At 46.6% G+C, this 13566-nt stretch overlaps 1 protein-coding gene across 1 annotated transcript; it reads left to right on the top strand.

Moving 5' to 3' along the window:
• Window positions 1-11113: 11113 nt before the first annotated feature.
• LOC141098385 (histone H3-like) lies at window positions 11114-11524 on the top strand. Its single transcript, XM_073586140.1, has one exon. It carries the CDS (start codon window positions 11114-11116, stop codon window positions 11522-11524), a length of 411 nt encoding a protein of 136 aa, XP_073442241.1.
• The last annotated feature ends 2042 nt before the right edge of the window (window positions 11525-13566 follow it).

Genomic DNA, 13566 nt, shown 5'->3' with positions numbered 1-13566 from the left:
TTCATGCATAACTCCATTGACGGTTTTAATGCTGTCAAAACTGGTAGCAGCTTTTACATGCAGTAACAACAAACGTAAATAATAGCGTTCTTGGTCTTTCACACTAACAGTATACATTCTTCCAATAACTGTGAGACCCCCTCGTTTTCTTTGTTCCCATGTGCCTTGTTTCCAAACGTAGTGTTCTGGAATTTCGCGGTAGAAATAGTTATGTGCATTGTGGTCGATCTTATTAAGGTTGAAATACGCCATAAGTGTAGAATTGGAATTGAGCTTTTGATGGATGTTGTCTGCAGAGTCATTCTCATGAAAATAGAGTGGTTGAGAATTAGGCAGATGTACGGCTAGGCGAATGATGGCATTAGATTGTTTATGCATAGGAAAAGCAAATATCCGCCATGCAGCCTCAGGTGCACTAACATATCTGGTATCCGTAAATTGGTGTGTTTCATCATGTTGGATGTTATTTTGGGAAATTTCAAGGTTGGCTTTGTCATGTCCTTTGTAAACGTATTTAAATAAATATTTTACACTTTGAATGGAAGCACATATTTCTACATTAATATGGCACTTGTATTTGGTGAGTAAAAATGGGTTATATGGAACTACCCATGAATTGTCAATCGTCTTAGAATGGTGTTAATATATGTTTTGCCAATGGGTCTGCGGTAAGTGGGATAGCCATCCTTTTCTTTGATGGTATATGGTTGGTTTTGTTTTGGGAAACCTTTGCTACACTTTCCAAGATCCATACAGGGAGAATTAGGATTGTGTTCTCCACAGGGACCATGAATCATGTGTTGAAGAACAATGTTATGGAGCTGAGGGTAGATTGTTTCATCAGGTATTTCAGCCCAGACTATATTGTCTATGTCTGCCTCAGTCCGTAATTTAGACAGGCTGTCAAGAATAATTAAAATATGAGCGTGTGGGAGACCACGCTTCTGAAATTCAATGACATGGACCATTGCAGTGACGTTTCCAAATAATCAACTGCTAATGTCTTTTAAGAGGGATTCCAGTTTAATTTTAAAGACACATGCAACCAAGTCTGGTCTGTGTTCAACACGCTGCCACGGTTCTAAATGTGTAGTAATCTCATTCCACTTAGGATTACATGTCATGGTGATAAATAGATCTGGTCGACCATACTTTGTAACAATAGCCATAGCATCCTGGTAGCACTGCTGCATGTTTCTTGGACTGCCTTCAAAAGAAGATGGTAAAATGACGGTTTTCCAAATAGGGATGCCCTTTTGAACCGATTTTTTGAGTAGATGTTCTTGAAGGAGGCAGTAATCCTCCACTTTTAAATCTTTTTGGTGTTTGCGGATGTAATGTAGGCGATTAGCTTCGATTTTGACATAAGCATCTACTATATATTGCTGTGTTAGCTTACCACCATTGAGGAGTGGATTAAAGTAATTTCTGACAGATAACATATAGCAATAGTATTGGAGTTGAGTGATCCTCCTCAAACTTTTGCCTTGTTGTTTGAGTCCATCATGCCATCCTTGGTCTCCATAAGGGAAAAATATTGGATAGAGGAGGGCATCCAAATTGCTATGGAGAATACTAATTTGTTGTGTTTTTGGAGCTAAAGGGTTATGGGGATCAGGTTTTAAATGAATTAATATGTCTCTATTGAAAGGTGGCTCACCATTGTCATTTTGAAACACGACTGCTACTTCACTGACAGTGGGATTATTGTAGCGTCGAGGGTCTTGAGTACGATCTTGTTTAATAGCCATAGTGATGTTTGGCATGACAGTTCCGTTTTGTAGAGATTTAATTTTTTCTTGTTCTTCCACATCACGTAACATTTGATAAGCTTCCACAAAAGGATTAATAGTTTGGATTTGAAGGGCAATAATGTTCATCAATGTAGGATGACATTTTTGATTTTCTTTACATCGTAAGCGTTGTTCGTTTGCGGTAGTGGTATCGAGAATGTAAAGTTGGGCAAATGCGCGTTGCTGGTCATCTGAGGGATGTAGTGTTCCAGTTCTATGATAGATCTGGCCATGTATGCGGAAACAGTATGGGCCATATCCAGGAGGTGGTGAAATATTTGCACCCATGGAGGCAAAAGCAAAGGAACTGTTAATACTTTGAATATTATCCATGAAATTTTTGCTAAATTCACTTTGCCCTTTCAGCAAACGTGTAAAGACATCAGGATATTGTAGTATGGGTACATGGACTTTACCCTCCTGACAGCAGAGCGTAAAGTTGTTTTCAGAAGGTATCTCTGCTACAAAATGCAAAGCTTCGCAATGCTCACATACATGGGTCATGTCACCACAGCTGTGTTCGGTAATACTATTTTCATCATTAGTGAAAATGTGAGGTTGTAGTAGAAGTGCATGTCCAACCGATGGGGTGCGCCTAGTTTTGAGACCAACGTATATTTGTCTTGGTTGCACTTTCTGCGGGCTAACTGCAGCTTGTATGTGAAGAAACTGTGCGTTGGTATTGAATGGTGGTATTGATAGGGCAGAAACAGATTGCTGATTAGTTATGTCAGTGAACGGCATATAGGATGAAGTGTGGTAGTAACTTGTTCCACATGCTGATGTGGAAGCATCCTGTTGTGAGTCTACTAATAATGATGAGGAAGAAGCCGTCTGTTGTTGGCGGTGATGGCGTGTAGAGGCTTCTTCAGCCAATGTAATAGATTTAGAGTTAGGGGATTCGTGTGTGAGACGACGGCGTTTATAAGCCTTAATCTTGTCAAGTCGATGCTGTTTTTCCTCAGGAGTCTCATTAGCACGGCGTTGTTTTTGTCGTAGTGCTAAAGCTGCTTTCCTTTCACTGGCATTGGCATACTGTGCATCGGTATTGAATGGTGGTATTGATAGGGCAGAAACAGATTGCTGATTAGTTATGTCAGTGAACGGCATATGGGATGAAGTGTAGCAGTAAATTGTTCCACATGCTGATGTGGAAGCATCCTGTTGTGAGTCTAATAATAATGATGAGGAAGAGGCCGTCTGTTGTCGGCGGTGACGGCGTGCAGAGGCTTCTTCAGCCAATCTTATGGATTTAGAGTTAGGGGATTCGTGTGTGAGGCGACGGCGTTTATAAGCCTTAATCTTCTCAAGGCGATGGTGTTTTTCCTCAGGAGTCTCATTAGCACGGCGTTGTTTTTGTCGTAGTGCTAAAGCTGCTTTCCTTTCACTGGCATTGGCATACTTTTTGTTATGACTCATGTTGGCACAGGTAAAGGAGTCTATTTGGCAGTTATCTGGCAGTGAAGAAGGCGTCCTGGAGTATTGTAGAGTAAACAGATACTAATTGACCCTGTAATTGCCCAGCAGTAGTTATGAAGTGGTAGTGGCAAATTGGCCCTGTAGTTAGACACCGGCAGAGGAGCAAGGCAGCAGTAGTTATGGCGGTAGAGGCAAATTGGCCCTGTAATTAGACACCGGCAGAGGAGCAAAGCAGCAGTAGTTATGGCGGTAGAGGCAAATTGGCCCTGTAATTAGACACCGGCAGAGGAGCAAGGCAGCAGTAGTTATGGCGGTAGAGGCAAATTGGCCCTGTAATTAGACACCGGCAGAGGAGCAAGGCAGCAGTAGTTATGGCGGTAGAGGCAAATTGGCCCTGTAATTAGACACAGGCAGTGAACAGTCAGAGGAGCAAGGCAGCAGTACTTATGGCGGTAGAGGCAAATTGGCCCTGTAATTAGACACCGGCAGAGGAGCAAGGCAGCAGTAGTTATGGCGGTATTGGCAAATTGGCCCTGTAATTAGACACCAGCAGAGGAGCAATGCAGCAGTAGTTATGGCGGTAGAGGCAAATTGGCCCTGTAATTAGACACCGGCAGAGGAGCAAGGCAGCAGTAGTTATGGCGGTAGAGGCAAATTGGCCCTGTAATTAGACACAGGCAGTGAACAGTCAGAGGAGCAAGGCAGCAGTACTTATGGCGGTAGAGGCAAATTGGCCCTGTAATTAGACACCGGCAGAGGAGCAAGGCAGCAGTAGTTATGGCGGTATTGGCAAATTGGCCCTGTAATTAGACACCAGCAGAGGAGCAATGCAGCAGTAGTTATGGCGGTAGAGGCAAATTGGCCCTGTAATTAGACACCGGCAGAGGAGCAAGGCAGCAGTAGTTATGGCGGTAGAAGCAAATTGGCCCTGTAATTAGACACCGGCAGAGGAGCAAGGTAGCAGTAGTTATGGCGGTAGAGGCAAATTAGCCCTGTAATTAGACACCAGCAGAGGAGCAAGGCAGCAGTAGTTATGGCGGTAGAGGCAAATTAGCCCTGTAATTAGACACCGGCAGAGGAGCAAGGCAGCAGTAGTTATGGCGGTAGAGGCAAATTGGCCTTGTAATTAGACACCGGCAGTAAACAGGCAGATGACCAAAGCAGCAGTAGTTATGGCGATAGAGGCAAATTGGCCCTGTAATTAGACACTGGCAGAGGACAAAGGCAGCAGTAGTTATGGCAGTATAGGCAAATTGGCCCTGTAATTAGACACCGGCAGAGGACAAAGGCAGTAGTTATGGCGGTATAGGCAAATTGGTCCTGTAATTAGACACCGGCAGAGGAGCAAGGCAGCAGTAGTTATGGCGGTACAGGCAAATTGGTCCAGTAATTAGACACCGGCAGTAAACAGGCATAGGACCAAGGCAGCAGTAGTTATGGTGGTACAGGCAATGCCAAGCGTCCGCACAGGAAGTCGGCGTGAGGTAAATGACGCAATTTCACGAATGCAAGATGGCGTCGGCGAAATCTCGCGAGATTTCGCCGACGTCGTTAACACCTCTTGCCATGTTAACCCTCAACACACCACACCGCCTCAACACACACTCCTCTCACCTTTCACCTCCACTCATGTCCACTCACTCTTTCACTCCACATACGTTCCTTTCTCTCACTCCGTTTCTCATACTCACACCGTCATCGTCGCTGCCCCGACATCTTCCTCCGCCGCCGCGATCCAGGATCCAGACGTTCTCCAGGCCGCCGACATGTTCTTGCGGGACGCCATCTTGGATTTCGTGAAATCCCGCGATATTCAAGATAGCGTCGTCGCAACAACATGTCGCTGGCGTGGAAGACATCAGGATCCAAAAAGATGGCGTCGGCGAAATCTCGCGAGATTACGCCGACGCCATTTTGGATCCCGATGTCGCCCACGCCAGCGACATATTCTTGCGGGACGCCATCTTGGATGTCGTGAAGTCCCGCGATATTCAAGATGGCGTCGCCGCAACAACATGTCGCTGGCATGGGCGACATCGGGATCCAAAATGGCGTCGGCGTAATCTCGCGAGATTTCGCCGACGCCATCTTTTTGGATCCCGATGTCGTCCACGCCAGCGACATTGTTGCGGCGACGCCATCTTGAATCTCGCGGGACTTCACGACATCCAAGATGGCTTCCCGCAAGAACATGTCGGCGGCCTGGAGAACGTCTGGATCCTGGATCGCGGCGGCGGAGGAAGATGTCGGGGCAGCGACGATGACGGTGTGAGTATGAGAAACGGAGTGAGAGAAAGGAACGTATGTGGAGTGAAAGAGTGAGTGGACATGAGTGGAGGTGAAAGGTGAGAGGAGTGTGTGTTGAGGCGGTGTGGTGTGTTGAGGGTTAACATGTGCGTGTGTGTGTGAATCATAGAATCATAGAATCATAGAATCATAGAATCGTAGAGTTGGAAGGGACCTCCTGGGCCATCTGGTCCAACCCCCTGCTCAAAGCAGGATTCGCTAAATCATCCCAGTCAGATGTCTGTCCAGCCTCTGTTTGAAGACTTCCATTGAAGGAGAACTCACCACTTCTCGTGGCAGCCTGTTCCACTCATTGATCACTCTAACTGTCAAAAAGTTTTTTCTAATATCTAATCTGTGTCTCCTCCCATTCAGTTTCATCCCATTGCTTCTAGTCTTTCCTTGTGCAAATGAGAATAAAGTTGATCCTTCTACAATGTGACAGCCCTTTAGATATTTGTAGACAGCTATTAAGTCTCCTCTCAGTCTTCTCTTTTGCAAACTAAACATTCCCAAATCCTGCAACCTTTCCTCATAAGACAGGGTTTGCAGACCGGTCACCATTCTGGTCGCTCTTTTCTGAACTTGCTCCAGTTTGTTGATGTCTTTTTTAAAATGTGGTGCCCAAAACTGGACACAATATTCCAGATGAGGTCTGACCAAAGAGGAGTAGAGGGAAATAATGACTTCACGTGATCTAGACTGTATGCTTCTGTTAATACATCCTAGAATTGCATTTGCCTTTTTTGCTGCTGCATCACACTGTTGACTCATATTCAGTCTGTGATCTATTAGTATACCCAAGTCTTTTTCACATGTGCTGTCACTTAGCCCTATTCCTCCCATTCTATATGTGGTGACGTCACCGGTTACAACTGGACGGAAGTTGTTACAACCGGAAGCTGCTTAGGGCATTTATTATTATAGATATTTTAAAGTTGCCCCAACCAAAGTCTAATAAGTGAGCGCATCTACAGAGTTGATGTGTAACAAGCACAATAATTCCATTAAGCCCTACTAAATGCATAAATGCTCAATATGAGAACAGAGCAGTCTCATAGAAAATGAATGATACCAAGGTGAATGCAGTTAGATATAGGAGGCTATACAGGGGCTCATACTGTATATAAGAGGCTACATGGGGACTCACACTGTATATAGGAGGCAAACACTGTATTCAGGAGGCTATATAGGGGCTCATACTGTATATAGGAAGCTATATGCGGCCTCATACTGTATATAGGAAGCAATATGCAGGCTCATACTGTATATAGGAGACTATATGTGGGCTCATACTGTATATAGGAGGCTATACAGGGGCTCATACTGTATATAAGAGGCTATACGGGGACTCACACTGTATATAGGAGGCAAACACTGTATTCAGGAGGCTATATAGGGCCTCATACTGTATATAGGAAGCTATATGCGGCCTCATACTGTATATAGGAAGCAATATGCAGGCTCATACTGTATATAGGAGACTATATGTGGGCTCATACTGTATATAGGAGGCTATACAGGGGCTCATACTGTATATAAGAGGCTATATAGGGACTCACACTGTATATAGGAGGCAATATGCTGCCTCATACTGTATATAGGAGGCTATATGCGGCCTCATACTGTATATAGGAGGCTATATACGGCCTCATACTGTATATAGGAGGCTATGTGCAGGCTCATACTGTATATAGGAGGCTATGTGCAATTCAAAAGAAGGAAATATCCAGCTACAGGTCCAGGGAAAAATTGTTAAAAACAAAAAATGAAGGAGAGAGATAAAGTGGCGCCTGAGTAAAAGGTTTGTAACTGCTGCGAGTCTAGATACCAACCACAAGGAAATCAAAAGGATTATAAATATTTGTGATAGACTCGCGCTGAAAAAAACAAGAAGTGGGAGAAAAGCTAGTCACTTATTAATGAGACAAATAGAAGAATATTTAATAGGTAAAACCTGACAAGAATAAACAATAAATTGCCGTTATCCTAATCGTGGGGATAAATACTGTAGCTGAGAAATAAATAGTGATTAGTATATCTTTTTATTATTATTATTATTATTTATATAGCACCATTGATTCCATGGTGCTTGTGAGGAACATCCCACCGCTGCCACCAATATGTGACGAACTGGCGAGACCGCTGCCACCAAATTGCAACGGAAAGCGGACCCTGTGCCACCAATAGGTCACGATCCCACCACCCACACGGGTTTGTCAGCGGATGGAGGGATGTGACGCACTGCCGGCACACGGCTATCACAGGCACAGTGGGGGCTTATCTTAGTTATCCCACCACCGGCACCACGTGACAAAATACAGCAAGCTAATCTTGCTGTAACAATTTACCGCAGGGGGGTATTTTGGATGCCCCACCACTGCTAACAACCTTCCAAGAACTGCGGGGATTTATGTATATCCCACTTTCTCAGTTCCACTTTGGAACTCGCAGCTCTCCAGCGCCCCCTTACCCTCAGGTCAGTCAGGGAACTGCACCTAGGATAATTAGTCGCCGGACGGGCTGCTTGTTGTGCACAGGCCGCTAGACTACTGCAGTAAGGGAATTATCAATGCTGTGGCCGCAGCCCCTCATTCAGCATGTAAGACCCGTCTGTACTGCCAGCTAGCCTAGCCAGCCGTGCACACCACGCTGCCACCAGCCACACTTTACTTAAACAAAGAGTCCCTTAAGAGGGTCCGTGACAAACCCCAAATTAGTAGCGATTATCTAAAAAAGGCGCATAGTTCGTTTCTTAGAGCATGGAGGCAAACTAATAGATTTTTACCATTTATTCCCAAATGGGCAGTGATTACATAGATAAAGAATTGTTACAAAATTGAGACATTAAATATGTACAGATACAAATATAACAAAGGGATTAAAAGACAGAAAGTAACACTCACATGTGTTCAGTCGGTATCAGGCAGACCATGTGGGGGAGAAGGCGGAGCCACACATCTCCACTCATCTGCACGTCTCGTCAGCACGGACTCTGTAGCTCCAACTAACTGGAATTTGGTAGGGAATACCTATAGCCTAGGGACTGTGACCTCACGAAATGGGCGGTCTGGTGAGGTCCAACCCCCTTCTCTCTCAGTTATAAGTTAACTAAAAAAGTTATGACAACCATAAACATCAAGAATGCACTAGATAGGACACTCCATTTGGGAGCAAGCCATATCTCAATTTCTGGAAGTCCGAGAATCGTGAAACTTAGGGGTTTAGAAAGCTGGCTTCGTGCCCTTTGCAGAAATGTGAGTTTCATATCTCTGTCACAAGCGAAGTGCGCGCTAGGCTTATTTTAATATTTCCTATACCTGTATTCAAGCTTCATGGTTTCAGAACAAAGCAATGCTTTCCCTTGCAAGGGGGTGAAGGCTGCGAGAGGAAATGGACGGTTTCAGGTTACCAGCAAGCACAGAGCTGATAAGGAGGGGGGTTGCAGCTACATGACAGGCTTGTCTCCTCAGTGTGTAGCAATGGAGAATTTCTAGAAGGTTCTAGAAACATCATACTTTACTTTAACATACAGATCTTACAGACATTTTACATTACACCTCCCCCTTTTATAGGGCGCTATGGAGGCATTACCTCTCGGTAATCGGCCATGCGCACCTCAGCAGGTTCGCCCCGGCGAGACAACCCTTCGGCATTGCCGTGTTCACTGCCCTTTTTGTGTTGTACAGTAAAGTCGTACTGTTGAAGGGCAAGGCTCCAGCGGAGCAACCTTCCATTGGTTCCGGACACTGTGTGCAACCAGCTCAGAGGGTTGTGGTCGGTTACCACCGTGAAGGTGCGCCCGTACAGGTAGGGCTGAAAACGTTGCAGTGCCCACACCATGGCCAGACACTCCTTCTAGATGGTCGAGTATGCCACTTCCCTCGGCAAAAGTTTCTGGCTCAGGTACAACACGGGGTGCTCCTGGTTCCCCGAGTCGACCTGGCTGAGCACAGCACCGAGGCCAAACTCGCTGGCGTCGGTCTGTACCAGAAACGGGCGACTGCTGTCGACTGCTATCAACAATGGAGAGTTGCACAGGGCTGCTTTCAAAGCTTGGAAGTGTCAGAGACACCGCACTGAACTTGCTCACTGAGCCAGTGCGTGTGTCCTGAGTAAAGCGAACAGGGCTCAAAGCTACCTGTGGAACGGGAAGCAACCAAGTAGATGTGTACTTCACACCTGCAGGACCTGAAGCACGTGACTGCTAGAGGCGTGGCCTAAACTCCACAGAGCTAGGAGCTGCAAGACAATTCCTAGCAGAGTAACTGCGAGACAAAGTTACCAAGGGGCATAGACAGTGAGAATAGTCAGGACGTAGCCAATGAGTCACACACAGAGATAGCTGCAAGGTACCAGAGGGGCGAGCAGAGAGTAGTCAGGTCACAGGCAATGAGTCATACACAGATAGTTGCAAGGTATAAGAGGGGCGGGCAGAGAGTAGTCAAGTCACAGGCAATGAGTCATACACAGATAATAACGCAGTACAAAATCAACAGGCAAACTCACAACGGGAAACAGAATCGGGTCAGAACCATATAAACAAGCTATAGCAACAAACAGGCACACGGGGGTCAGTACACTCGGCCAAAGGCAAAAGTATAACTGGCAGGGATTGAAGCTATCCAGGGGTTTATGAAGCTCTCCCAGAACCAGAAAGAGGCCACAATCATTAACCTCAAGTGTGCAGGTCAAAGCCTGCACAGAGCTCCAGACATTAACCCCCTGTGTGCAGCTCAAAAACCTGCACTGGGATCATGACAGTACCCCCCTCTCAACGGGGGGCCTCTGGACCCCCAGGCTTCCCCGGGTACTTGGCATGGAACGCCTGAACCAGGCGATCTGCATGTACCGAGCGAGCAGGGACCCATGATCGCTCTTCTGGTCCATATCCCTTCCAGTGGACCAGGTACTGCAAAGAGCGGCGCACCCGCCGAGAGTCCACAATATGTCCGACCTCATACTCCAATTGACCCTCCACCAGCACTGGAGGAACAACAGTCTCAGAGTTCTCTTTGACAGATCCTGCTGGTTTCAACAGAGACTTATGGAACACATTAGATATTTTTAAGGAGGCGGGGAGACGCAACCTATATGCCACAGGGTTGACTATCTCCATAATCTCGTACGGACCAATGAACTTTGGTCCCAACTTAACTGATGGTACCTTTAAGTTGATGTTACGCGTGGAGAGCCAAACCTTCTCTCCCACCTGAAACATGTCTCCCGAGGCTCTCTTTTTGTCCGCAAAATATTTGTATCTCCCCTGGGCTCGAGAGATATTACGCCGGACTTCAGCCCAGAGGTTTTTTAACCGTTGAACGGACCCCTCTGCTCCTGGACAACCGGAATCCACCCGAGAAAACTCCCCAAAATGCGGATTAAAGCCATAGTTAATCAGGAATGGGGACATGTTGGTGGACTGACTCACCCGGTTGTTAAAAGCGAATTCAGCCAACGGTAATGCATCACACCAATCCTCCTGTCTGGCGGAGGTCAGACACCTGAGAATTTGTTCCAGGGATTGATTGGTGCGTTCTGTCTGACCATTACTCTCCGGGTGATATGCCGACGAGAAGGAGAGTGAGAACAGCTGTTCACCTCTAAATTGAGCTATGGCCAGGACCAAGCAGACCGCCCGCAAATCCACCGGAGGGAAGGCTCCTCGCAAGCAGCTGGCCACGAAGGCTGCCAGGAAGAGTGCGCCTGCCACTGGCGGAGTGAAGAAGCCGCATCGTTATCGCCCAGGAACCGTTGCTCTCCGTGAGATCCGCCGCTACCAGAAATCCACGGAGCTGCTGATCCGTAAGCTTCCCTTCCAGCGCTTGGTGAGGGAGATAGCCCAGGACTTCAAGACCGATCTGTGCTTCCAGAGCTCAGCTGTGATGGCCCTGCAGGAGGCCAGCGAGGCTTATCTGGTGGGACTGTTCGAGGACACCAACCTGTGCGCCATCCACGCCAAGAGGGTAACAATCATGCCCAAAGACATCCAGTTGGCCCGCAGGATCCGTGGGGAGAGAGCTTAGATCTTCCCGGGCTCCAACCACAACACAACAGAACAGCAGAGAGAACTATAGGCTCCCCCCTGCCTAAAATCCAGGATCTTTATGATAAGAGTATTCGATCCCACGAATTGAAAATTTCATCCGATCCCTCTCACCCGGGACACTCCTCATTCCAACTACTCCCTTCAGGACGTCGCTTCAGAGTCCCCAAATGCAGTACCAACCGCCATATGAACAGCTTCTATCCACTCTCTGTTCAACAATTAAATCGTCATGTGTAGACTATATACTGTATCTGTCTTGTTAGATGTTACTTGTTGTATCTGTTGTTATATATTCTGTTGCCTCTTTGCCACAAAGAATTCCTTGTATATATGTAATATGTACTTGGCGATAATAAATTTGATTGATTGATTGATTGAGATGCCCAATTTCATACAGAACGCCCTCCAAAATTTGGCCACAAACTGCACACCTCTGTCAGACACAACATTCAGGGGTACCCCATGCAATCGGACCACATGCTGCACAAACAATCTTGACAACGTTTCTGCTGAAGGTAATGCTGCCAAGGGAATGAAATGGGCCTGTTTAGAAAACCTATCCACCACCACCCAGATCACGGTATTGCCCCTGAAAGGTGAAAGGCCGGTTATAAAATCCATGGAAAGATGAGTCCATGGCCTATCAGGAACCGGTAAAGGTATGAGTTCCCCAGCCGGTCGGTTATGCGAGCTTTTGGAACGGGCACCTATGTCACAAGCAGAAACAAATTCCTTGACATCGGACCTTAATGAAGGCCACCAAAAACCCCTGGCTACTGCCTCTCTAGTGGCCGTGATACCTGGATGAGCACTCAGCCTAGAATCATGAAACTCCTGCAGAAGTCTAGGCAGCAATGAACCTGGAACAAACAGTTTATCGCTTGGCCTGGTTGCCAGAGCTAGGGCCTGAGCCCTTAGAATTTCTTGTTCCAACTCAGTTGAGACCCCTGCCACTACCACCCCTGGGGGAAGAATGGAGGACGGCGGCTCAGGGGGAGACACTGGATCAAAACTTCTGGACAGGGCATCCGCTTTAACATTTTTGGACCCCGGTCGAAAAGTAATTGAGAACTGAAATCGTGAAAAAAAAAGTGACCAACGGGCCTGTCTAGGAGTAAGCCTCTTAGCAGATTCAAGGTATGCCAAATTTTTGTGATCCGTGACAACCGTGATAGGGTGAGCCGCCCCTTCCAAAAAGTGCCTCCATTCCTCAAACGCCAGCTTGACCGCAAGAAGTTCTCTATTGCCTACATCATAGTTTTTCTCAGCTGAAGAGAACTTCTTGGAGAAGAAGGCACAGGGTTTGAGATTGGTAAGGGTGGCCGGACCCTGGGACAGCACAGCCCCCACCCCCACTTCAGAAGCATCCACCTCCACAATGAATGGTTTGGACGGGTCAGGTTGCACCAACAGCGGGGCAGACATAAAACATTTCTTAATCACTGAGAAGGATTCCTTAGCGAGTACAGACCAATTTTTTACATCAGCTCCCTTCTGGGTAAGATCCGTGAGTGGTTTCACCACTTGTGAGAAACCTTTAATGAATCTCCGGTAATAGTTCGCAAATCCTAAGAAGCGCTGGAGCCCCTTGAGATCTCGAGGCTGAACCCAGTCAGCGATCACCAGCACCTTCTTAGGATCCATACGAAACCCCTCACAGGACACAATCAACCCCAAAAAAGACAGCTCCTGTACAAAAAACGAACATTTTTCCAATTTGGCGAACAATTGGTTCTCCCTGGGTCTCTGGAGAACTGTCTTTAGATGTTGCAAGTGAGATTGACTGTCCGGGGAATACACCAAAATATCATCCAAATAAATAATAACAAAACGGCCTATCAGATCAGAAAACACAACATTGATGAAATTTTGGAAAATAGCGGGTGCATTAGTTAACCCAAATGGCATTACCAGGTTCTCAAAGAGTCCTTCTGATGTGAGGAATGCCGTTTTCCACTCGTCCCCTTCCCGAACCCTTATCAGATTGTAGGCCCCCCGCAGATCTAACTTGGAGAACCA

Source organism: Dendrobates tinctorius, unplaced genomic scaffold (assembly GCF_039654945.1).
Source record: "Dendrobates tinctorius isolate UK_male_01 unplaced genomic scaffold, ASM3965494v1 ptg000090l, whole genome shotgun sequence".
Taxonomy (NCBI): domain Eukaryota; kingdom Metazoa; phylum Chordata; class Amphibia; order Anura; family Dendrobatidae; genus Dendrobates; species Dendrobates tinctorius.
Note: the sequence above shows the minus strand (reverse complement) of the source record. Positions and strands in the feature narration are given on the sequence as shown.